The sequence below is a fragment of the Vanellus vanellus genome (genome assembly GCF_965231255.1).
Source record: "Vanellus vanellus genome assembly, chromosome: 9".
Lineage (NCBI taxonomy): Eukaryota > Metazoa > Chordata > Aves > Charadriiformes > Charadriidae > Vanellus > Vanellus vanellus.
The window spans coordinates 25,038,820-25,065,579 of record NC_138914.1 but is presented as its reverse complement, the minus strand read 5'-3'; the positions used below and the strand labels follow the sequence as shown (position 1 = coordinate 25,065,579).

Sequence of the window (26,760 nt, the reverse complement as noted above, 5' to 3'; positions counted from 1 at the left end):
CCTTTCTTTTTCTCCTTCTAGAATAGTAAGTATACAAAAAACAGTCCAAATCGTATCTTAAAGCCGAGCTCCTCATTCATTTGGACAGCATGTTTCTCTCCTGTGACATGTAGCATGTATGAATTGTTGTTCATTAAGACATGATGAGCATAAAGCTCACTGACTAGATAATATCTGAGTAATGTGTTATCTGGAAAACATGTTCACAAGGTCCTTCTATCATTAGTCTTTTTTATAAAGACCATTAATCTTTATTTTTAATTTTATTTTTAGAAGTATCCAAATCCACTTAGGTTTTAAACTCTGTTTTGGCAGCCTGTCTTCTCCTTTGTCACTGGAAGCAGGGTTTGCACAACTGATTCATACCCGGGAGCTCTTCCATATGAATTTAAACAAATTTAAACTTCAAATCTGTTTAGTGCTTTGGCCTTTTTAACTATTCAAATCTAGACAACAAAAATATCTTGGTTTTGTTGTTGTTGCATTCTGGTGATTTCTGATCACATAAAATACCACTTGATTTACCTATTAATGGAAACTTCTGAATAATTATGGGCGTCCTCTCTAGGTATATGGTACAGTGGCCGGGGGTTCGTATACTTCGTCGCCAGGAACTTGATGCTTTCCTTGCCCAAGCATTGTCTCCAAAGCTCTATGAACCTGACCAGCTTCAGGAACTCAAGGTAATTCTTAACTATAACTTCCATGATTTAAGAGATTTATTGCAAGCTGATCCGTATTATTGACTGTAGTGGGTGATGTGTATGTGCCTGTCTCACTACAAGCCTTGCATAATGCCCTATACTTTCCAAAATATTAATTGTAGTATTTTAAAGTGTTGCAAAGATTGATAATTAGTTCTGTTTCACTGGTTGGATAGATAACTAAAATCTTAAGCGTATTCTATACTGCAGAGCCTTTTCTCACAATTTCTGAAGCAGCTGTCTCTTAGAAGTTTAAAACAAATGTGCTTCCATTGAAAAGATAAAAAAGAAGACGACTTATGCCTTGTGTGGCTGTTTCTAAATACTAACCTGGGTATTTTTTCATGAGTCAGCATTCAAAAGATTTTTGCAGCTAAATGTAGAAATGGAGAGAGACTCGCATAATCTTGAATGGAAAAATGCAGGAGGGAAAAAGGAGAACAGTTTATTAGTGCTCATGGAATTGTAGATATAATTATTTTGAGGATTTCAAAAGTTAAGATTGCAAATTTCTATTTTTTTCTAAATAAATACTGCTAAATAAATAAGTAAATACTGCTAGCTAATTGATAAGAGTTGTTTAGTGTGGTATGCTTATTTTAAATACAGAATGCCTATCAATCTGTGCAAGATCTTCTTACTCTGGGGGATTTCCCTGTTCAACCTTCATATGCTCACAGTGAAATTTCCTCTTCTAGCCTTTGAGCTAAAATACATGAGATTTTGGGTTTGCTTTTACCTTGTTTGCTCTTCAAAACTTGTTCAGAACCTACTCTGAAGCTCTCTGAATAAAATGAATAAAATCTAGTCCTTTTTTTTTTTTCCTAAGCAAACATTTTTCTGAATGGAAATAATTTTAGATACATTTTTCCTACATAACATATCTTAAGCCCAATAGTGTTTTTGAAAATACGCTACATTTGTATTTGGGAGCTATGGGAGGTATTAGGATGTATTGGGAACGCACAACTGGAAGTGATGGTCCATCTTACCTCCTGTCTGCATTGATCATCAACATAGTGAAGGAGGTGAGATGCTCATCACCTCTTAGTCGTGCGACCTCACATTGAAGAAGTCATTTCGCCTAGTCTTTCGGGTACCGTAGGGCTCAGGAAAGCCTAGTGACCAGTTCTGCTTCCAGCAGTGCCTGGGCGCATGGTGTCCTTAGTTAAATCCGCAAGGAGAAGGTACTTGTTTCCCGGGTCTGGTCCTGTTCACAGGTACGCACTGCAGAGGGGCGCAGACAAAAGCAGCAATCCTAGCACGGCTCTTCTCAGGAGAAACAGTAATTAAGCTCGCAACAGATTTTAGCTATTAGGCTTTTCAAAGGAATTTTTTACCGCTAATACCATGTCTGCAAGAGCATTCTCAAAGCCAGCAAGTGACTATTTCTCTTCTGTGGGTGGCAAGCAGAATCTGGGTTGTATTCCTGCATGTAGGACTTCTCGGTCTCAATCTGTAAACCAAATCAATCTGGTCGTGGAAACCTAGTACTTAGCTGTAGAAGTACTAATAAATGTAAGGGGAAGAAAACAACTGAAGAATCCCCTTCAGAATCTATTTGAACTTGTCACACGGCAAGTAGAGAATTCACGTGTTAGCAGTTGTAATGGCAGAGTTAACAGAAATTGTTTGCCGAGTTTTATTTTTAAATCGTACGTGAAGAGTAATATGGATCATTTCCATAATATATGTTGGTTAACTGAAAGATGCAATATTTCATGCACTGTTGTTACTGTCTTCATATGAAGCAGCTGCTTCTCTGTTTTGTTGAAGTCAGACAGAAAGAGCAGCTGAGTTTGAACCCAGCTGCATATCTGCAAAACGATCCGGATAGTCTTTTGGATCTTAAAGGTTGCTTATGCATAAGGAAGGTAATGTAGTTTAATTTTAAAATTTAATACCAAGGTCTTGAAAATGTTCCCAAGAAAGGGCTGATATTTTCAGAAGTATTTTAGAGAACACTAGTAGTGATATTTTCTTACGACAGAGCTAAAAATGTATTTGCTGCAAGCAGATCCTTTTTGCTTCCACCACCAGCTATTATTCACTGTTTAACTCTACCTTTGTATATCTATCCTGCGTCCTAAATAAAGCTGTTGTATGCATAAACATTGCTTCATTAATAAGAGACGCATTCTAACAGCGAAGTCTGGAATGAAGCTAATAGAAAATCCATTATAAAGGAGTTGGAAGGGAAATGTGGTATGTGGGAAGAAAAAAATGAATGCTAATGTTGAGCTCGTTCCTCACACTTTGTACAAAATATCTCAGAAGCGCGAGATTATTTGACATGAATTTTTTAATGAACTTTTCTACTGCTAATTTCCTATAAGTGTCTTTAAAGGTTTTCCTTGCAATAACGTGCTTTAGCATTGTTTGGAAAACTCTGTGCTGCATATTTAGCAATGACCTGAGTGCAGCTGAAGTATGCATCTTGCATGTTTTAGACACCACATGCCACAAATTTAAAGACGAATGTTTTAAATAAAACTTTTTAGTGACTTCTTGATAATGAATTGAGTTATAACATTAAAATATTAGAAATTGTTTCCTGTGTTTTGTTGTTGAGAAAACAGCTTTTTGGTTTTATCTCTCACCTCTAGAGTGGATGGATGGGAACAACAGCCTTCCTGGGTATTGCAGTTTTGCATATACAATTTGCAGTAGATTCTGCTGCATTCTTTTAGCCAAACTGGCAATACATGTGAAAAGTCTGGCCGAGCTTTTAAAATCATTCTGTTTTCAAGAGTTTTGAAAATAATGTAACTATTGGAATAACTTTGAATTACATCTTATTTTTATCTTACTAAATTTGCAATTTTTTTTTAAACAGATTGAGAATCTCGATCCCCGAGGAATTCAGCTGTCTGCTTTATTTATGAGTGGTGTCGATATGGCGCTTTTTGCAAACGACGCTTGCGGACAGCCAATTCCATGGGAGCACTGCTGTCCGTGGATGTATTTTGATGGAAAATTATTCCAGACCAAGCTCATCAAAGCAAGCCGGGAGAAAGTTCCGCTCATTGACCTCTGTGATGGTCAGGTGTGTAGTTTCGGAAGTGTGACAGAGTCTCAAGTGTGCCAAATTTTCAGAAGCGTTAGGTGTGGTGGGTTTATCAGTCATTTATTTCACATATCATCTCTCTGCTTTTAAAAGGGAAATATGACGTATTTTTCAACTCTATTTACTCTCCTATCTCTTGTTCATGATTGAGGTGGCATTTTGGTAGATTTGGAAAAGTTTTGTTTTTTTTTTTTTTTTTCTCTCTGGAAACTGAAACTTGAATGCAATTATGATGTAACGAATGACTGAGTTGAAAAATATCCCTGCTCATTTGTTCAAGTACTATCTTTTTGGGTCTGCTAGCAAGACTCACAAAGGACAAGGCTGCAGTGGTTTTATAGTGGAGAAAAATTTGGGATTTCTAACTGATTTTAGTCTGTGAAGTCATTCTAAGCTCAAAATCTGTTCACATTTCTCACAACTATCTTAAAATACAAATTTATTCAGAGTTTTTTTCGTATACAAATCATGCAAAGTTATTATTTGACTATAAAAACAGGAAGCTGATAAAAATCAACGGTTTACTGAATGACCAAAACTTTTTTTTATTTATTTTTGGGGAGGTACGAAATTTTAAGAAAACAGCTGCTTATTTCTGACTCAAGAGAAGCTGATCATAGATTAAATATTGATGATGGCTGCGGTCCCTCTCAGGCTTGTTAGCCTCCAGGCGTGCTTTAGCCTGTCTATATAGATTTTGTTTTGCAGTCCAAGTTTATGATGATTATTCTGTTTAAAGCGAAGGGCTGCATTAAGTGTTCAGGAAATTATAGACGGAGGTTTCTCAGTCCCTTTCTGGAAAATCCTTTTTAACTTGTGAACTGTTTCTGTGTTACCGACTTCTAAACTGTGTCAGTATTTAGACTACCATCTCTCAACTAATACGTAATGATTTTCCTGTGAACAATTGGAATATCCTTGAACTATTAGCAGGTAGGCAAGACAGAATACTTCAATTTTCTAGCTAGCTTTATGGAAATGGTTTTCAGTAGTTGTCTACTCTTCTATATTTTGCTTTCTTCTTTGAATTTATTGTGTAAATGCAGCTTTATACTTTTGAAATCAGAATTTTAACATCCATTCCTGACCTTCTCTTTATTCATAGGCTGAGCAGGCAGCCAAGGTTGAAAAGATGCGTCAGAGCATCCTAGAAGGATTAAATTTCTCCAGGCAGAACCATCCTCTCCCTTTCCCACCTCCACCTGCCATGCCTTTCTATCCAGCTTCTATGTATCCTCGACACTTTGGGCCAGTCCCACCACCTCAGGGCAGGGGGAGAGGCTTTGCTGGTAAGTGATGGGAAAGCGAACATGTGCAAAACATGTTGGTGTGAAGCATTACCTTGTCTTCCGCATTCCCAAAACTATGAACTGATTTGCTCGTTCAACTTCATAGGAAAAACACATAAAAGCAAGCGGTTGGCATGTGTTGGCATGTGCCAATCACTGTATTTTGTTGTTACTTTTATTAGCTGTAGCCTAGCAATATGGAATGGGTTGTATCGCTGCGTATTTCCATCAGGATTTTTAGTAACTGTGCCAGATCAAAATATTTCTACTGCTACTGTATGAAAAAGAAAAAAGAGGATTTGATCCCCGGTGGATGATATGAAAAGGCTCTTATTTGCACTGAACATTGCTTCAAAATGTTTATAAATATTAAGAATGCCTAAATTAATGGACACAGTTTAACTCTCAGGCTTGAGGACAACCTTTCCTCCGCCCCACCCCCCTGTTTTTTTGCTACAGTCATTTAACCACTGGCACCCTTGAGTGTAAACACTGGTACAACCCTTCCAGGCTGTTCCTGGAGTTACTCCCTTTCTCAGACCCCCGGTACCAAGGCCTGTAGCTGTGTTGATACTGGACGTTGGGAGTACGATGTTCTGCAGGTGCCACAACTGTAGCCATCGGAGCCCATTGCCAAAAAATCATCGCAAGCCTTTCGGTGCTTATTAGCCGTAGAAGTCGGGATGCCCGTTCCAAACCTGGGGTTAAAGACCTGCTAATTGGATGCGAGACCCCGTGCTCGCTCAGGCAGCAGGACACCTTTGGCCAGGGCTTCCTCGGCAGCAGCGGCGGCGGCTCGCTCCCTCCCGCGCAGCATCGCCTGCAGGAGCGCGGCCTCCGGAAGGGTGGAAGGAGGCAGCAGTGCCTCTGCTGGGGGCCGTCCCAGATGCCTGGCCCCCTCACAGCTTTTCCCCTGTCTTTCTTTACCCTGGGTCTAACAGGAGTCTATGGCTTCGGAGGCCCTTATGGGGAAACAGTAGCCACAGGCGCTTACCGGGCCTTCCGGGTGGCGGCAGCGGCAGGACACTCCGGAGCCTTCTCTGGCAATGACAGCAACAGGACTAGCAAGTTTCAGGGCGGTAATTATACCCCAAACCCTTTTCTTAGAGCTTCTGGCAACGGCTTCCTTCACTTTACGGTTTGGTCTGAGGCTTTCCTACTGACTGCCGGTCTCCCTTTCTCCCTAACTGTCTCGGCTCTCCCTCTCCGGAGCCTGCCCAGGCTGCTGTCTGCTCTGCTCTCCCCAGGTCCCCGCCGCAAGCCCCCTCGGCACCAGCCCCTCTCACGCCTAGAAACCCTCCTCCAAACACAGGGTAGCCTGAAACACAGACCGCCTGTCTCCCGCGCTGCAAAACGCGAGGGTGGAATCTGTAATCAGCTGAACTTTGCTTGAATGTATTAACAGTTACTTTCTGAAATTCGGGGGCAGTTTAGCTTTTTGCGAAAACAACCTGATGTAGACATGACTGACTTTGGTGTTACTGCTAACCCGTTCTTCGCTGGCATCAGTGTCAGCGTGGACGCAGGCGTGAGGTTTACTTACCTACCCACCTGCCTGTTGCCCATCTCCTCTACGAGGTGGCACAACCCGTTAATGCCAATTTAGGATAAAATTTTTCCACATTCAGCTGTTTTCTCTGGCCTCTGAGCTTTTATCCTAAAACCGAACATACCTCTAATGCTTCCTTGTGTGAATAACTTTGCCCCTGTAAACAATGTGTGTTTGAAGCTGAAAGACTTGTACAGGGAAGTATGAACCTTTTTGAACTTAATCAGCAATTTAGGTCCTAGCGTATTAACGTTTAAAGACTAATAGTGGCTGCATAAATGCTGTGTTTTGTAACCCTTTCAGTGCTGATGGTCTTACCAGTAACATCTGGCTCAGTTGCACTTCCATAGATTTTTTTTTTAAATATATGTCATGCCCCAGTGTTGATTTTTAAGGGCAAAACACAGATGTAGAGATAGGAGCAACTGGAATAGAAGATATATTTGTATTTTAGACAAATGCAATTTTAGCTGCTTTCTTGGTAGGCGGAACGATAAACCTACCTTTTATACTCAGATCAGTTCAAATGCTATATTTTTATAACAACTTCATACAGAGACTTCTTCCTAGTAAGTTGTTTATAGCAATTATAATCTGTCTTATGCTGATATTTGGTGTTCACTAAAATGCCCTTAAACCTGGAAAAACTACTTCTTCATTAGGAATGCAGGAAAAAAATAATCTTCAGATAGCTTGTAAAATTTCACTTCCATTTCTTAATCTGCTTATCTGAAGTATATTTTTAATTACTGAAACTGAAGTACTCATGTAAGATGAGTTTTCTTTCCAAAATTCACACCTATTTTTAAAAAAGGGGGGAGAGAAAGACTCTTGGAGTGACAATTCTTCTGAAAGATCACAAAACAATAAATCAAAAGAGGGACCTGTATATGTAACAAAATCTGGGCAAACCAGTTTTCCATTCATTCTGTAACTTTAATGTTATGATTGTGAAGACCAAGATTTTGGTTTTGCTTTTATGTGCAGGAGTCCAACCTATTCCTTCTCAGGGAGGGAAACTTGAAATTGCCGGCACTGTAGTCGGCCATTGGGCTGGAAGCAGACGTGGACGAGGGGGTAGAGGGCCATTTCCTCTGCAGGTCGTTTCTGTGGGAGGACCAGCGAGAGGGTAAGTGCAGTCTTCTGGAACGTACTTCTCCTATGTAATTTAATGATTGGGGGGAAAAAAAGTAAAACAGGGGAAAGTTGGAGGCATTAGAAGTTACATACAACACGTTTTAGGACTCGTTAGGTAAATTATGCCTACTGAGTGTTCAAGAAAAGCATTTTGAGATGTTTTTAACTAGTTATTCAGATGATTATAAGCGTTTTTATGTGCAAATAAAAGTCATACTCTGAATCTGATCTATAGATATATGTATATACACACACTGGAGTGTTTTCTATGAGGAAATGACTTGGGGGGCTTCCTCTTAAACGGAATCAATAAATACATTCTAGCTGATCAAAACTGTCACAGCATTCAATTACTTCCTTTGTCACGGTAGAACATTTATTAAGAAGTATGGTACAATTTTTAATAACTTCATTATGTAATTCTTCTGTGAAGCAGAAAACACATGAAGGACATTTCTAGGTTTAATAGTTCTCTGCGACAGTCATGATGGCAGATGTGCTTAAAAGAATATTAATTTCTTCAGCTCTTCTATTTCATTTTGCTACAGCTGACATTACAGGCGCACAATTTTCTGAAAAAGAAATACTTTGTTGCAAAACTATCTAGTCCTTTACTTTTTAAGATTATATTTTTTCCATGGGCTTAATTGTTCTGTGCCTTACAGAACTGTCTATCGTCTCTAATCAAGATTGTATCTGTTATGGGAGACAATTCCAAAGTAACGTGAGTTATATATCGTGTCTGTTTAGAACTATATTAAATGAGTGGAGTAAAGTAGGTATATTTATGCCATCTTGAGCCAGGAAGCAGTCTGAAAGAGTAAGTCTGAACTGGACAAATTCCTCTCTATCCATTAATTAAGTCAAATGTGCACTATGAAGCGTAGTGCTAGAGTCAGCAGGAGCTGTTGGAACGGCTCTCGTGTTGGACTGAGTGAGGACAGGGCTGGATCCAAATCCCTGGGAGAATGGGAGCAGGGGGAGAAGTGAGAGAAGTGTGGGGACAGGGAGAGGCAAGAACAGCAGAAACAAAGATTAAGAAGCTCAGCAGCAGCAAAGAGCGTTGGTGGAAGAGCAGAGCTGATGCTTTAAGGGGAGCAAATTTAGGTAGGAACATTGTATTCTCTAGAATGAGATTCAGTTGCCAAAACATAAGCGCCTGTTGCTGTTTTAGAGGCTTCAGACAGCTGTCAGCTAACTGTGCAGGCCGGTGGGGTCCATGGGACACCTGCGCTCTTCCAGAGTAGCACCTGGAGACCGGGGGGACAAGCTAAGGTGTGGGGTGAGGCGCTAGGCTCCTTTGGCTATTTTAATCTCACTCTTCAGTTTCAGTGGGCAAAATAACATTTTTCACCATTTAAGTGAGGTTAGTGTGTGGTTATAAGTTCTTTTGTTTGTGGATCCTCATGAAAAAAAAAACGGAATCTGGCTTACTACAGAGCTTGTTACTTTTCTTTGGTTAAATGCTGAATGTGGAAAACCTCCGGGTAGTTTATCGTGTCGTACTCCGAGACTACTGTCTGACCCAGGCACCCCAAGTCATGATCTGGAGACAACTTCAGGCTCAGATCTGGCTTACGTTTGTACATACCGTTGACTTCCTTCGCAGAACAGCAGTTCCTCCATTTTCTGAAGAAGCAAATATATGAATTTATGCAAAACTTTTTAGCCAGGAACTAACACAGGTTCTAAATCGAGAGCCCTCCTTACCTGGGAAGCGGTCGTATCCCACCAAAAGGGTGTTACTGCTCCTTTACGACAGAGAAATACTGTTCTCCAGTAGTGGCTTTTGAGTTAAGAGAGAAAACATCTGACATTTTCTTTCTGTCAGAGGTACTGTCTTTGGGCAGTTTGTTGTGTCAGTTGACAGTAAAAATGAAAGCTGGTAGGAAAACACACTAATGTTAGTGTTCTGTCTAAAGATGGGTATTTTAAAGATCAGGGTCCTTGTTGGCAGATGCCATTTCATGCTAAAGAACACTACTAGGAAGCTGCACAGTACGTTGTCTGCAATTTATCACACACGTCTATTTCTTTTTTTTAATCTGTTTCAACAGAGGGAATCGTGTCAGCCTTGTTTACACCATTGTCTCATGTCTCTGTGCAACACTAAACTCTGATGTTCTTATTGTGTAAAATCATACCAGCTGCTTTTTCTTGGCGTCGATCCACCAATGTATTTAGTGTGATTTTTTTTTTCAGAGCAGGAAAAATCTTACTCAGCTCCCTGAAGGGCACACTTTCACCTTGTAAAAAGATTAGTAAATGGGATAGGTAAGCTCTGTTAACATCTTATGAAAGAATGCAGTGAGTGATACTTAAATATAAAACACGGCCCACTTCCTGCTTTTTATTCTTTGTTTTTAAATCCCAGTATTTTAATTTCTGACTGCTCAGTGTGGGAATTTGCAATGTGTGTGAAAAGATTTGTGTGGTGCAAATCGGTGTTTCTCCGCCGAGTCAGTTCAGCATAACATAGTTTTGGCAGTCTTCACGCTGGGACCTCCCAGTACCGGGCAGCGCATTTGGAGGAAAAATAGAGCAATCGCGTATTTCTAGCAGAGAAAACAAAAAGAATTTTTAGGTGAGAGGTACCCTTGACATAACAATAAGGAATTTCTGCAATAGATGGCATGAAAATACTTTGGGATGAGTGAAAGTTTGTTTTGAGCTGATCTAATCTTTATAGAATCAAATCGAAAAGCCCCCACCTGGTGTGTCCTGGTTGGAAGCCTCCATTTGAAAGCATCCAAACTTGATAAATTGCTACATGTCAGATATGGCTGAAGCCTCCTTTTTTCTCTCGGGTTCTTAGATCATTTTGTATTCTCCCATCAAAACTGAAGCAATTTTGTATTTTGCCTTCCTTTCTTTTGTCTCGTTGCGTCTGTCTAGCATGTTTATACTTGGGAGGTGGTATTAAATATGAGAAAAGGCCTTATAAATGGTTGAAATTGCTAGCGTATTTTTTTAAGGTGAATGTATTTTGAGCTCTGTGCTGTAGGGATAATTTGACACTTTAAAAATATTGCTGCAAAGCTTAAACTTACTCATTTATTCTTCTCTGGAAGTGAAATACAGAAATAGTCATTTTAGTGCTATGAAAACAAAAGGTTTGATAGGTTTCATACACTTGGAAGCAGTAGAACCCTGTAATTCTGAATTAGTTAGTCATATTGCTTCTTTAAAGAAATGTAAATGTTAGTCATTAGACAGTAAAGCTAGAAAAAATCTTCCAGCAAAATAAAATTTAATGTAGTTTTAAACAAAGTTGATACGTAATTTTCTTTCTTCCTTTTCCTCCAAACTTACAGGCGTCCTAGAGGAGTTATTTCCACTCCAGTGATAAGAACTTTTGGAAGAGGCGGAAGGTACTACGGGAGAGGTTATAAAAGCCAGGGAGCAATTCAGGTAATAAAGCCATGTGCCTGACTTCAAAACACTCTAGTTTACAGGCTAGTATGGTGTGGACTTCCAGACCAGCTAATATTGACAAGCACAACTTTAAAAGATAAAAGTGTTTCTAACGATGATCTTGCCTACGCGTTGGAGCTGTAAGCTGCACGACCAGTGATGGATGACAGGCTAGTGTTGCATCTCCGTTACGAGCACACTTGGGTTAGAAAGACAGACGTGGAAAAATGTATTTTGATATGAAAGCTGTGCCTACACGGCTCTAACCAGCCGTGGGAGTAGAAGAAAATTTAGGAAGATGGGAGAAATACAAAGCTGAAACAAATTAGCCATTTCTGTTCCCCCCCCTGCCCCAGTTTCTTTTCTGGGACCACGGTCCAACCTCATGAAGCAAAATTAGTAGCAGTAGAAGGATCTTTGCTGCTGCGTGGCTCCAAATCTAACTTACTCTGAACTTCTAGGAAATAACAGCCCAGTCTTTGCCCCCATGAGCGCACAGTTTTCATTGTCGGTGACAATATCTGAAGCGTCTGCGGATCGTGGTTTTGGTCTTTCCCATGGATCCTTTAAATACAGCTGAAGCAAACTGCTGTTTCCTATTAACTGCCAGTTGCTTCAGAGTTATGTTTTCCTCCCTTTTCCATTGTTCTTGCTGCTATGCAGTTTTGAATGTTGGTGCAAGTCCCAGTGGTAATGGATGAGTGGGTAGTAAAGAGGTGGAAAACTTTCACAATTCATATATCGGATGGATCTGCAATTTGTCATGGAGACATCAGGATATAAGAGTAGGGGGGTGTTTGCAGGTTTCAGACAGTAAGAGAAGGGATGTTCTCCAGTTGACAATGAAGAAACTATTAACTTCAAGTAAAACTTTCCGTGCTCTAGGTGTGAAAACTCAAATGCTCTCTTCCTTGTTAAATTCCTGTGTACGCAGATTCTGTATGACTACAAATGTACCTGTGTATTTAAAGCTTTACATCTTTTACTTTAAATAGAAGAGAAACCACTATGTTAATTATATAGTATCTAATTTCCAAGTACCTTAACCTATGAAATAAAAGAAGCTCTGAGAAGGAGCTCCCGGATATTCTGGGCTTACTACAGGTTTACATCTGTCAATGTAGTTCAGATAGTGCCTGTAGGTGGAGGGTAGATAGTCTTGAGAGGCGGTCAGCAAGTTTGGGTATTCGTATTTTTATTAACGGTACGTAATTTGGATGGTAAATACTTGTGATCGCAAAGATCGCAGTCTAAAATTGTGCCTGGGATAGGGAGGAGAAAGATAAACGGTGGCGTTTTCTATTGCCTGATCCTGAGCTCGTTGGATTTTACGGTCATCAGTTGCTATACTTTAGGATGGTTCCTTTTATGGGAAAAGAAAAAAGGTGCATTAAAACACATGTGGCAGGGAGAACTTGGGAACCTTAATGCGTAGCAAGTAGCTTTTGATACCCAGTTCAGAGTAACAGTGTTCTCCCCTCTCTCGCAAACCTGGGCGGGTAAGGGCAGAGCGTCTGTGCGGGGGCAGATTCAGACGTGCCTATTTACACCGAGTGAGATCTGCCCTGCAGTGGCTTCACTGACACTCGTTATGAGGCCGTACAGACAAAAGGTTGGAGAATCTGACCAAAATAAGCAATTTGTATTTATCGACCATAAGACATGGCTATTTTTTCACAAGGGGAGACCTTTTGCTCTTGATCTGGAAGGAAAAAAAGCATGTATTTAAAAGTTAACACTTAGTGAAGCCTGTAAAGAAGTCCATTTACACACGTGATAAATATTCATTGTCCTCGTATGCCAGTCATACGCCCGTGCCATGTTACTGCAGAAGTTTTTGTGATGTTCTGGATGACGAGGTTTGTGATCCTGATGCTGGAGAACAACAGTTCTCACTCGCCTGCAAAACCTTTCAGCAATTCAGAAAAGTACTAACCGTGCTGTTTCTAGTATGTGAAAATTAAGATTATTAGAGTGTGCCGCTGTTTGCTGCTGTTTGAGGTGTATAAGATGTCCGTCTCTCAAGTCATTTCTTAGTACTTGACTTGGTTAACAGCGGAACAGATGAGAATGTTGCCTCTTAGCAACCCAACCTACTTATTTTGTTTTGTTGTTTAAGGCCTGTTATGTTTCTGGAACGCTAAGATTCATTGTTGCAGATACTTCAGACTGAAATCTAACGCTGCATAAATCTGTTTTTTACTGCTATACTCAGCCTTGTAAGATTCTGCTCTATGCTTTTGGTATGAAAGTCACTCTCCTAACCTCAGGAGCATACAGACTAGTACAGATTATATTGCATGGTACTTTTGCACTTCTTTAAAAATTGTCTGAAAAAAGTTTTGGTTTGTATTTGAATAACATGTAATCCTATCATTAAATTATAACGTCTGTGAACCAAGAAGCAGAGTTAAGCTGTATATTGATTCTCAGTTGCGGTGTTCCCAGGCGTTTCTGTAGCTCTTTCATTGTCAAATAACCGAAGCATCGAAGTCAGAAAGGGCGTTTTACCGCAGGAGCAGCAGAGGGCATGGCTAGAAGGCGCTCAAAATTACTGCAGATTCTTTCTCACCTGTGCTGTGCTGTTTATTTCCTGTGCCACTTCTTATTTCAGCGGTACATAGTGCTCAGTATTCCGTTGCGATACTTGGGCACGATGCATGCTGCCTATTAATAGTGTCTTTGTAACAGATTGTAAATATATAGCGGTGGTTCGTCAGTAATTTTCTTCTTTTTTTAAAAAATAGGGCAAACCTCCTTATGCTGCTTCAGCAGAAGAAGTAGCCAAAGAACTTAAGTCAAAATCAGAGGAATCTAAATCCTCACTTGTGTCTTCAGATGGATCCCTGGCTGAAAATGGAGTTGTGAATGAGGAAAAACCAGCTTCCCAGATGAATGGGAATACAGGAGACATCAGGGCTTCCAATCAGTCTGAAAGTGCCTTGAGTAATGACTCTAAAATGTGCAATACAAATCCTCACTTAAATGCACTAAATGCAGACAGTGTTTGCCATAAAGATGATGCTCTTGAGGCCACTGTCTTAAAAAAAGAAGAGTAAACTTATTTTTTATAGAGGGTGAAGGATGTTGGGAAGGGTCAGGATTAGGAATATCTGGAAAGAAAGAGAGCCTACAGTTACGTACATTTTTTCCTTTCCGTAAGAGAAAAATGAGGACTTTGGAAATTCGGATCCCTCTTTGATGTCAGAGATTTAAACAACACATTTTTAGTTTTAACCAGTTGTAGTCAAAATGCTACAATAAAACAAAAAAAAAAAGAAAGAGAATGAAGAGCATTTGACTCCCGCACTTAAAATGAAGTATACATAAAGTTTAAACTGGTTATGACAAAAGCTTGTAGTTTTGTTTTTTGAAATATAAAGAAAACAAATTTTGGCAGTCTTTAAGTATATATAGCTTAAAATATAATTTTTAGTACTTGGCACCATATGTATGCCATTATATTTGATTTTGCATTACTGTGTCACAATAAAGCTTTCTTTAAGGCTTTGATTTCATGATTATGGGGGGAAAAAGGCACAACCACAGTTTTTTCTTTCTGAAATTTCATCACCGTTGATGTGGTTCTTTTGTGTTCAAACGTGCAAACTATCGAAACGAAAAATTATAGAGTAATACTGCAGTTCTGCTGATTTTTAAATAGACATCATACATACTTTACGAGCGAGTTACATGGAGATAAACTTGAAATCATAGAAGATGCAAATGACCTTTCAAAATAAACACAATGTGTTCTGAAACTTTTTGTGACTAATACCATGCATCCGTGATCAATGAACTATGTGGTTTTGAATCAGACGTAGACCATTAGTACTACTATTTGAGCTAAACTTCTGCATGGTTCATAATTTTTAAAGTGTGTAGTTAATATTATGCATGTTATTGTCCTCTTTCTTCCATTCTTACAAGTACTGTGCCCATTTGCAAAACAAAAAGCTAATAATCAGTAATAGTCCTATAAAAGATGTTAACTATGTTTAGTCATTGACTGATCTTGCTCTAACCTTAAAATTTTGTGATTATTGACCTCTGTTGCATTTATTCTAAAACTTTAAAAAAAAAAAAATTATCTAGCCGTTTTGAATATCAACGTTACCCTGGTGTACTCATTGCTGTATGCATTCTTGTTCTCTGTTGCTGTTTTATGCCTTCATATTAGCAAATATGAAATTCTGTGAAAAACAAAAAAAAAAAAGCTTTGATCTTCAAAAAAAAAAAAAAGTACCCCCCTTCTGTAGCAGGAAACAAATGGCTTGTTCTTGAGAACTTTCCCATCAAGAATTTAGTATAAGCAAATATACCTGTATCATTTTGATGTTTTTGTTAGTGTTTCCAAACTTAATGTACTTCAAAATCAGAATCATTTCTTTATATTCGTTTTCATATAATTCTCCTGATGCTCTTCATCACACATTAGTGATCAGAAATGAGGTGTAATTCCCCATTCCCTGCCCGCAAGAGCTAAGTAGGTATCTTAATGTAAGTTGAAGGGAGTTCTGCCCCAACTCATGGATTGTGCAAGAATGAACTACTGTTGGGTTTGATTGGTTGTAGATGGATTGTGGTGTGGTGTATTTGAAGGCTATTGAATGCAACTTACAGTGCTTAATAAAAATCTTTATTCTTTTAGTATAAAATACTGTATGCCTTTTTTGTCAACTATTTTTTTAATTAACACCTTGTAAATAAAAGTTTTCCTATGCCCAAGTGAAGTCCTTGAGTTAGCAGACTACCTGCCTTCCTCCCGAAGGACGGAGGAGGAGAGCGTGACCTTCAACCGCCCTTGGGGAATACCACACTTGGTCGGCACCGTGCTTTCTCCTTTCCGTTTTAGGCAGCTACTTCAGATGCCCGTGGGTAAATGCGAGGTGGTTAATAAGATGCAAATACAACAGAAATCTCGGGGGCGGTCGTTTAAAGAATAAAAACGCCAACCCCGGGTACTCAAAATATCAGGTGATGGACAGTGCCTGTATCTCTGCTCCTTGTAAATGATCCCGTTACACGGCAGTTTTCTCTGTCATGGATCATACTGACGTAACATGAGGAGTTACAAATTTATACCGTGGTTGATACCAGGCGCCAGGCGAGCTTTTTGGTCCGGGCAGACTCTTGTTGGCTGCTGTCTCTCTGCCCGAGTGTTCACCTGTTTGGTGCCTGACACGCGGTGTTAGAACAGGCTTGTCCTGAGGGGTTTTGCTCTCCTGGTGCGTCCACGTGAGTTGATTCCCAGTGATGGCCGTCACTCTTCCTCTCTGCTTCCCAAGTCAGAGGAGTGGGAGCGGAGCGGCTGTGCTGCTGGCATGGCAGGTAGCGGGGGGATCCAGCGGGATCCTGTCCCCTCCTGCCCATTGCTGCCGCCGTGTTACTCACCCTGCGTTAGCTCTTGCTTGTTCGGGACATACCACCCAAGCTCTTGTGGTGGTGAAGGTTCAAGGCAGCAGTCACCCTCTTGCCCAGCAGTAGAGAGGATGGATGTCGCTTTTCGAGTGTAACCTGGTGGTGTGGAATAAGCAGTAGCAACAAAAACGAACGTGCACGGGAGATGTCACCGATGTGCCACGTCCTGCGGGTGCACTGCCTTCACTCCTGCCCTCGGTGGAACCACACCAGCAGAATTTTCTCCTGGGCAGCCAAAGGGTGACAAGAACCTGCACGAGCGTCACTAAAACTAGGATGTGAAAGTACAGCAAATTACCTCGTTTGTTGGCCCACGTGTAAGGTGCTGCGTTTACTTTTTCCAGAAATTAGAGTGAGAAAGTTAGGTTTGCGGTGGCCTATACGTACATGACCTGGAGCACCTGTTTTCTTGGTGGCCTATTTAAACCCCTGCCGTTGCCCCAGCGTGGCCAAAACCCGGCTCCTGCAGCAGCAGCGGCGGCGGGGCAGGAGGAGAACAAGCCTTCAACTGTCGGTGGATGCTGGCGGGAGCAGCGGTGGGGACATCTTACAGGAACCAGTGCTCCCTGGTTCCCTGACTGGCAGCGTTGGTGTCAAACCCAGAACCAGCGCCGGGTTTGTCCCCCTGGGGGAGACCGAGCGATGTTCCGTGAATCTGCACCCGGTGGGGCAGGCACGGGGCTGCCGGTGTTCCCTTCTGCCCCGAGTGGCTCTGTGCGGGAAATAAGACGCGTTTCAGACTAATTTAGTCCTCCTTCAAAGAGTTAAACAGACTCTGGAATTGGTGATCCTACGGAATGACCAGATATCACCTGGGCTTGTTCCTGAAGAACGCCTTGCACGTGTGAGTTTATACATCGGTCACTATGTTCTGTTCTGCGACGCGCTGTGTGACACGGAGCTTTTTAATGTGCTAATTAAAGTAGTTCACATTTTTTAATAATCCATTTCCCGTGTGTAGAGGGGTTGGCTGCATCTCCTGCAACAATCCCGTGGACTACTCTTGGACTGCAGCTCGGGCCGGAGTGGGCAGGTGGTGATGATGCTGCTGACGTGTGTTTTGCCGGTGGTTCACCTCCAGCTGCCTCCGTCCCCACTGGGATGGGGATGCGCCGGGACTGCGGCGGCTGGTAACAGGGTGAGGGAGGGGTTCGGCTGTTCCCTACGGGGGTGGCATCTGGAAACAGGGTGAGGGAGGGGTTTGGCTGTTCGCTGCAGGGGCGGCATCTGGAATAGGTGCCCAAGGAGGGGCGTGAGGGGTATATTGTTATTTATAAAAGCCAAAGGGCTCTTCGAGAATTTTTATTTCCAAAGCGAAAATTGATAGGAATAAAGATGAAGGCTTTCAGACCTCTCAGCTTAGATGTGACTGATATCCCGTGATCCGTCCCCAGGAGTTAAACTGGGAGAACTGGGCGTTTGGGCGGGGATGTGGCCACCACTCATCCCATGTCCCATGCCAGTGGGCTTGGCTGGCAGGGGAGGGCCGAGCCCCACTCGCCCCTCGCTTGCAAGCGACTGAAGCATGGGTGCTGCTGCCTGGGCTGACCTCGCTAATTGTTTGACTGCATTGTTAACGACTAATGATGATCTCTGCGTGCCGCAGTCCATAGCTGTGAGAGCATTTCTTACATCCTGTCTTCAGTGGAGTCCTTCAGCACAGGCAGGTGGGCAATTACCGACGCAGGAAAAAAGGAGATTTAACCCATCGGCTGGGCGGTAAGTGTCTGGCCACCCCTCCCTTCTCCCACCAGGGATGGCGAGCAGCGCGGCCGAGGAAGCGCTGCGACCATTTTCTTTGCCGGGCTGGCGTTGTGCTATTTTAAGGCGGCGGTTGCGTCGCTGGATGGCTGCGTCACGGGCTGGGGGGGCGGCAGCCCGCCTGTGCCGGCAGCAGCCGCCGCGCCACCTTCCTGGTCCTCGTTAAAAAGCCTTGAAGGGGTGAGTTTTGCAGGGATGGGGAAAGCCCGGAGTCCCGCAGCAGCTGATGGCGCTGGGGGGGCTGTTCCTATGCTCACCAGTGACAGGTCCCTCGTGCAGGACATAGCCCCAGCGCCCGATCACGGTAAGGACAGGAAACGGGACAGTGCAGCCATCATTCCAGTGCCACGAAGAGATGAAAAGTGACATCGTGGGCACCTTTTTCCATGCGGAGCATAATTATCCCAATGACAGCTCCCACCGTGAAAGTCTGTATAATCCTTTTCATTGCGCTGAAAGCCCGTGACACAGCGAGAGCAGAGGCCAAGCGGAGGCCGGTTGTGCCTCCCCACTGGGGAGGAGCGTGCAGCCCTCGGCTACAGTGGCATCTCCAGCAGCTGCTGCCCCTCTCCCGGGGACGCCGGTCCCCAGCGGGTACCGCTCTCCCCTGGTAGCTGGTGGGGTCGCGCAGCGGGTTGGGGTGTGATGGTCCCCAACCTCAGTCCCCCGCTGGAGTCCCCCGTCCCCGAGGCGTCTGACCCACCCGTGGGTGAGTGCCACCAGCAGCAGCAGCTCTGACGGGGGGCGGCGTGAAGGGCTGGGGCCGCCCCAGGGCCGGGGATGCAGCCCCACGGCCACCTGACACCTCGGGGTGGGTTCCGCAGGGTGTAGCAGCCCCCAGCTCTAACTGTGCTTGCTGCAAATTAAGAAAAAGGAAGAAGTAAGTTTGCATTAATCGTTCCCCAAAAAGACTGTTGTTTAAGAGAAAATACGTTGCTTAAATCTGCTCGAGAACTTTGGTGAAGGCAGGGGTAGAATCCATGCAGGGCGACTCTGCAATTTCATCCGGCCCATGGTTACAGCAGGTTTTGCTCTGCTCCCCTCTGGGCGCTGCCCTGAGCCCGGGGGGGTCTCTGTGGCCCCTTTATTCCTCCTTTTCTGATGAGTTACGGGGTCAACACCCTCTGTTCCTCTGGGCTGGTGCGAGTGCCTGCAGCTGCCCCTGCAATCGCTGCCTTCAAAACTGGAGGGGCCGTGGGTCTCGCCCCCGATGCTCCTCTGCTGCCTGATCCTCAATCCTGCCTCGTCCCACGCCTTGACCTGAGCCGCAGGCCCGTGCTCAACCTGCTGTGCCCTGGTCCAGCACGGCGGGGATGCGGCTGCAGGAGGGGATGCGGCATGTGGCAGGATGCAGCGGCAGGAGGGGATGCAGCGGCAGGAGGGGATGCAGTGCAGGGCAGGATGCAGCAGTGGAAGGGGATGCAGCGCAGGGCAGGATGCAGCAGTGGAAGGGGATGCAGCGGCAGGAGGGGATGCAGCGCAGGGCAGGACACAGCATGTGCCAGCGCAGCCCAGCTGAGGGCAAACCCGCGGCCCCTGCACAGCCCAGGGTCCTCATCCTGAGTTTTGCCCTGAGACCCCTCTCCTTGGCTCAGGCAGAGGAGAGCAAGAAGCTCCCGAGCCCTTCCCCTGGGGCTTTGCCTTTCCACGGCCAAGCAGCAGGTAAGAGCTAAATACTGTTCCTTTCTATTGATGCCCAAGTAGAGGATGCTAATGCCATGAGGAATTCAGGGGTTAGGCAGGAAAAGGTGTATTTCTGAAAGTACTATGGGATTGTAATCTGTCCTTGGTTGGGCATTGAGGTCTGAGGACTCTCTGGTGTATGTTGTGAGATAAATGACGGAGGGTTCCAGGTTGAAATCGCAACTGTTCACACATGGCAGTGCAGACTAATACAGCAGTTTAAAAAAATGCAAGTGAAGGATGAAAACAAAAATATTAAGTAAAAGTTGGGCAAAGTACTACATACAAGCAGGAACATCATAAAGTACCGACAACACTCAGTTTAACTCACAGTGGTTCTGTTACTGTGTTTGTAATGAAACGTAACATTTAGTGACCCACTGCCAGACGTGTTAAACATCTGCTGAGCACAGCTGGTGAGCGCAAAGGGACGCGGGGAAAGAGGGAGGGAGAGGAACAAGGGCCTGTGTGACCACCACTGTGGGGATGGGATGGGATGGGATGGGATGGGATGGGATGGGATGGGATGGGATGGGATGGGATGGGATGGGGAGATGCAGTGGGAGGGGATCGGGTGGGATGCAGTAGGATCAGATAGGATGGCATGGCATGGGGTCAGATGGGATCGAGTAGGATGCAGTGGGATGGGATGGGATGGGATGGGATGGGATGGGATGGGATGGGATGGGATGGGATGGGATGGGATGGGATGGGATGGGATGGGATGGGAGAGGACACAATGGGATGTGGTGGGATAAGATGAGTGCAGAGGGCCGGCCGGCAGGATGGTGGGAGGCTGCTGGAGGATGGCATTGGAGCCAGGTGGCTCCCAAGGGTGCCAGCCTGGAGGCACAGAACCCACGGGTGCCCGGAGCATCCCAGCGGGGACGAGTCCGAGGGCAGAAATCCCGTCTCGCAGATGGGGCTGGGCTAACTCGCTCACTGCTGCTGGGCTGGAGGCAGGCAGGTCACGCTTGGGTTTCATCTGCCTCTTTGGAGGACGTGTCGAGGTTGTGTCTTGGGGTGATGTCTCAGCGGATCTGCGGTCACGGCAGATTTTGCCACCCGCGTCAGGCCAGGCAGCACCTTCCCTGCACAGCTCCAAGCATCATGTCCCCAGGTGTCACTGCTTGTGAACCCTGCCAGTGCAAACGTCCTTTTGCTTTGTGTCTCCCTGTCAGAGTCATGTTTGTCTAACATTCAGTCCTGCTTTAGTTACACTCTGTCTTCTGTTTCATAACAGGCTCTCAGCAAACCGAAAGAGAAAAGTTATAAACACTTTGAAACTCTCTTTTACTCAATAAACTTCTGGCTTCTTCAGCTTTGTAAAAATTGAGCATCCTGAGCCCTAATAAAACACAGCGGGGAGAGGCGAAATAAATGCGAATTCGACTGACGACAGTGATGGGCTCGTGCGCATCCTCCTCCTCGATGCAGTTTCAGACTGGAAGAGGCTTCTGGTCCCACTTGGGCTGCACCGTGTGAGATGGAGGCAGAAGGCAGCCCCCAGCGCGGCAGCCTGCTCTGGGGGAAAAATAACAAAAAATCGAGTCCAACTGCCAAGTTAAGAAACCTTGTTTACAAACGGTTTAAATGTTTATAAAAAACATTTTGCATGAGGCTCCACAGTGGCCACATTACTTGGGTAACCGTGGCCAAAATCCCTTTTTAAATAGCATTTTTTGAAAGCTGCTGCCCGGCTTTGGCAGCCAGTGTAGGCTGGGGAGAGCCGCGGCGGCCGAGCCAGCGACGATGCTCCTGTGCCCAGCGCTGCGGAGCGAGCCCCGAAGGAGCCTGGTATTTTCATCCCCCCCCCCCCCCCCCTTCCCCCAAAGAACATGCCTTTTCCCCACAAAATGTGGCAACCAAGTACTGATTTCCAGAGATTGCAACCGAATTTCTTCTCATCATTTTTCTCCTTGCTGCATCTCGGCCCTCATGGCTGGTCGGTGACTCCCGGTGTTACGGTGGCTGTGAAGGTCTGGCTGCGTGGCTCCAAGAACTGACCGTAAGAGAAAGGATTATTAAAACACATTTTAACAAATATTAACGTATTTTTCATCTGCAGCGCTGCCCCGGGGGCTTTGCTCTGGTTTTAACTTTGTGTTGGTGCTGGTGTGCTCAAGCCAACGATTCTGTCATCCCAGGGGGGGCTCAGACATTGTTTTTGGGGCTCAGATGTACTGGGCAGCAGATGAATCATTGAATGGTTTAGGTTGGAAGGGACCTTAAAGATCACTTAGTTCCAACTCCCTGCCCTGGGCAGGGACACCCCCCACCAGCCCAGGTTGCTCCAAGCCCCGTCCAACCTGGCCTTGAACACCTCCAGGATGGGGCAGCCACAGCTTCTCTGGGCAACCTGCACCAGGGGCTCACCACCCTCACAGTCAAGAATTTCTTCCTAATATCTGATCTAAATCTCCCCTCTTCCAGTTTAAAACCGCCACCCCTCGTCCCATCGCTCCCCTCCCTGATCAAGAGTCCCTCCCCAGCTCTCCTGGAGCTCCTTTAGGGACTGGAAAGTTGCTATAATGTCTCCCCGGAGCCTTCTCTTCTCCAGGCTGAACACCCCCAACTCTCCCAGCCTGGCTGGGGAAGGAGCGGAGGGGATGGCCACTGCCCCGCAGGTAAGTTTTGAGGAAGATCTCCTTGTTGGTGCTGCTGCCACCTCTCCGTAGGCACTCGGGGAACGCCGCGGCCCCTCTCGCTGCCTGCGAGCTCGGTCACACTGGTGGCAGAGGTTATTGTGGTCTGCGGGGGGGTTATTGTATCTGCTAATCTGGATTTACAGCTGCTGTGTACTTCAGCATTGGCCGTTGCTATAGAAAACAGAAGAGTTTAACAAGGGCTTAAGAAAAAAGCAATAACTGGGGGTGGCATGAGAGGGATGTGCTGGAACATCACGTCTTGGGGGGGGTTATTTTTTCTTAATGTAAATGAATGTGAATACTGCCGCTTCAGACGTTACATTTGCTCGCAGAGCCTGAAGAGGGCTGCCGAGCCTCAGCCGATCCTGCGGGCTGGGGCGGAATCTGGTGGCGATGGGCACGGAGTCGGGAGAGTGGCACATGCACACATCTTCCTTCTTGCCAAAACCTCTATCAAAACACTTCCTAAGCACCGGGCACCTTCCCGTGTGTATGAACCTCGGACGCTGAGCAAACCATGAGGCTAGTATAATATCCGTGCTGGGAAACAGAGCGACTCTCAGAGTACATATGCAAACTCCAGCCCGGGAGCACCTGGTAGGAAGGAGAGCTGATGCCATAACCTCCTTGCTCCCAAAGGCTCCGGGCACTGCAGCCATGGGTGCTGCACGGGAGCTGGTTTCTGTCGTTCCGCAATTCTCGGGGTGTGAGTGGTCCCCCCCTCGATGCCACCCAGCGCAGGTGGTCAGGGCTGGTGCAGGATAGAGGTGGCCGCGGGCCTGGGGGTCTCCGCAGAGCTCCCTCCACACCAGCCCGGTGATGGTCCCACCAGGAGGACCCTAAAAATAATGTTGGTCCCATCAACCTGCTCAGCGCTCCCAACCACGGGCCATGATGTAAACTGGGACTGGTCCCAGCCAAGCCATGGGGCAGCCCGGGGCCAGCAGTGGCCAGGGGCTGAGCGGGGCTGCCGGCCCCCATCTCCTCCACAGCTTCTGCTGCCTGCTGCCTGCTTCACCGCTCTGCAAACCTCCTGCCAGCCTACTCCTGCATGATTTTTGCACTTCCAAAAGTGCCCTCCACTGCCCTTTCAGCTCCCTGGGTGCAGCTGGGAGCCCTACAGAAGTTTTGCTTTTTTCCCTGGTCCCCAGCATGGAGGGCACGGGATGCTCCTTCGGTCTGTTGTTTGTGTTTTTTTTAATATATTTTACTTAAGTTATTCTCCTGAAGGTTACATTCAATGAAGAACTGCACACATAACGTGAACGGTGAGTGAAAAGACGTAGCCAGCATGATACCTCCTGCCACATGGGCTTTGAAGTTCAGGGCCACATTTAATGGAAATAGTTCTGCTGCTGCCATAAGCGATTGCTTCCGTCGCTGAGCTCGGTAAAACATGACAGTCGTTTCACTGCTTTACATCCTGCTGTCAAATATAGGCGAAAACCACTTCAAAAATATTTCTGTGCGCAATGTTCATTAAATTGTGGGAGGCTTTGGCTGCCAGGTCCTGGCGTCGCCCAGCCAGGGCTCCCTACGGAAAGCACCGACCGATGGGGCCGCTGGTCATGAATGGTCTGGGAGATGCTGGGAGGCTGCCTAAGGCTTTAACACGGGACCAATTAACCGTCCGCACGGCTGTGGAACATGGAACATGTTACATGCTTTCACCGCGAGGAAGGTTTTTTTTTTTCCAAAATACGCAGGAGTCTGGACCAGTTCTTGGTTCTCTTTTTCCCCCAAATAAATATAGAAACATAATGACAAAGATGTGTTACCTCTAAAGGTTATCCTGCCTGATAGCCACCACGGAGAACTGGTGGCCAGGTGGAGTTACCAACGCTGCTTCCCACTGCTGGCAGCTTCTCCTGCCCTCTGCTCCTGCCTCTCCCTGCGCCTCCTCTCCATGCGGCACTACGAGGGAGCTACTGTGAATTCTCTGAGTTACTACAATTGTTTTCCCTAAAAAATAAAATTAAAAATTAAAATAAAATATCTGAAAATTTAAAATCTTGTAAGAAAGTGATAATTTTTTATTGACACTTGATAGGATGGTCAAAGTTCAGATTTTTGTCTGTGCACTCTGTACGGATTCTGGTGACTCACAATAAATACAAACTTTTAATGTCTGATGTTTTAATGACACTGATGCCCAATGAAGTAACTTTTTCATGTCGAGATGGTGCATGACATAAGATTGCGTGCTGAAATATAAGGCCAGGGAGAAGTGAGAAGGTGCATGTATGGCCTGATAAATGCAAACTGCATGAAGAGTTATGACTACGAAATAAACTCTTTATATAATTCTTTAAACTAATTTGTGACATGAAAGGCCCTTTTAAACCTGTCTCCTTTTATGACTTTAGCCATTTTAAACTAAAAATTTTACATCCTCGAATGCCTTGTTTCAAACTGCACATCTCCTTATTGCTCCTGGTTTGGGTTTATCTGGGGATTTTGTTGCAGCATTTGAACTACCACTTCTGTGAAGTTACCGTGGAGTTGCCCGTAGGACAGTCAGGGGTTGATGGGTGCTGCTCGCCCCTTGGTGCCCACCGAAATAGGACTGAAATAGGACAGTATGGTATGGTGTGAACCACCTCCTGCAATAGGGAAATCTGCCATCAGAGGGGAAAACTGGAAGGAACGTACCCTGTCATCTGCTGGCCCCTCTCTGGCAGCTCAGCGATCCCTGTTGTTTCAAGGTTGGTTTCATAGACGGCTTCTTTGCAAACATTTCCTTAAAGAGTGGATGTGGTCAAGAGGAACACAGATAATTTGGTTTACTTCTCTACAGTAGCATGGAAATAACTACGGGGCGAATGGCTTTAAAGCTACAGGGCATCATAAAATGGAAGGGCCTTGGATGTCCACAGAGGATATCTATAGGAAGAATGCTACAAGATGGTATGAAAAACTGGGAAGCTCAAAAAATGATGGCAAGCCTTCCCTCTGTGCTGATGGCCCTGCCTGAGCCCTTTCTGAGTACCACGCCAGGCGTGGGACCTGAGGGCTCAGTCCCGTGAGCCGTCACTGTTCAAACTGAAGGAGCAGATGGAGGCTCTGCTGAAGTGCCCGCTTCAGGATGTCACCATCCGTGAGACTTCAGTTCCCAGGCCATTTGAATACTCCTGAAAAATCCCATCCTCTCCCATGAGCTCCAAGACAGGAGCAGATCCCTTGGTGCAATGCAGCCCCTGGACTCCTAGCGCTGTGTCAGCCGATGCGAACCTCCCACTGCTTACTGCCCGCAGGGTCTGTGGCCACCACACAGATGTCTTCTGCGTCCTAAGCGACTGCTTTTTTTCCAGCTGGCTTAAAAGTATGTATTAAAAACTCACTTCAAAACTTCAAGAAACTTCACTTCATGATCAAATTATGTTTTGCTGAGGCATCTCAGCACAGCTCCACCGCTCACTCCTCCCTGCCCGAGAGCAGCCAAGCACCCTCTTTGCGCAGCTTCTAGATCAGAATACTCATGGAAAAGACAGGACAATGAGACAACCTCACCAATTAGTTTCTTTATCTGTTGATCCCTGGCAAGACGGTTAACAAGATGTCCAAGCTGCCAGAACACAGCCACCGAGTCTCCCGTAACTTGTTTCCGTGCAGGATCGGCAATGTCGGCTCTAGCAGCCCCCAGCACAGCTTGAAGATAATCCAGCTGACTTTCCAGAGTAAAAATACCGAAACTGTGAGCACAGCTCTGCTGCTGGAGATGACCGTCACCCAAGGAGCAGCACAGGACAGCTGAGGAGCCTTAAACTGCTCCAGCCCCACTTACAGAGGAGTGTCTGGCTACATCCTCATAGGTCCCAGCTGCCCTTTGTTGTGGTCACCAAAATCCCCATGGCATTAAGAGAGTTTAGCTCACCAGTGGCTGCAGTGGAGACATGCTGACATTAGAATTTTGGGTGGTGCCTTGGAAATAGGGCTCTCTTTGTGGAGATGCTGATGGGACTTCAGGGGGGTGATTCTGCCTCTCTACTCCACTCTCACTTGACCTCACCTGGAGTACTGCGTGCAGCTCTGGAGACCCCAACAGAAGGAGGACATGGACCTGTTGGAGTGGGCCCACAGGAGGCCA

At 45.2% G+C, this 26,760-nt stretch overlaps 1 protein-coding gene across 2 annotated transcripts in view; it reads left to right on the top strand.

The window, feature by feature from the left end:
• Nucleotides 1–14,447, top strand: part of FAM120A (family with sequence similarity 120 member A) — a 52,866-nt gene extending 38,419 nt beyond the window's left edge. The window contains exons 12-18 of one of the 2 annotated variants that reach the window (XM_082487973.1): nucleotides 569–683; nucleotides 3,541–3,750; nucleotides 4,877–5,060; nucleotides 6,002–6,139; nucleotides 7,597–7,738; nucleotides 11,061–11,157; nucleotides 13,908–14,447. In XM_082487973.1, coding sequence (XP_082344099.1) covers nucleotides 569–683; nucleotides 3,541–3,750; nucleotides 4,877–5,060; nucleotides 6,002–6,139; nucleotides 7,597–7,738; nucleotides 11,061–11,157; nucleotides 13,908–14,219 — 1,198 coding nt within the window. In that variant the 3' untranslated portion in view covers nucleotides 14,220–14,447. The remainder of the gene's footprint in view (nucleotides 1–568; nucleotides 684–3,540; nucleotides 3,751–4,876; nucleotides 5,061–6,001; nucleotides 6,140–7,596; nucleotides 7,739–11,060; nucleotides 11,158–13,907) is intronic. The other variant, XM_082487974.1, reaches the window with a different exon arrangement.
• Nucleotides 14,448–26,760: the final 12,313 nt, after the last annotated feature.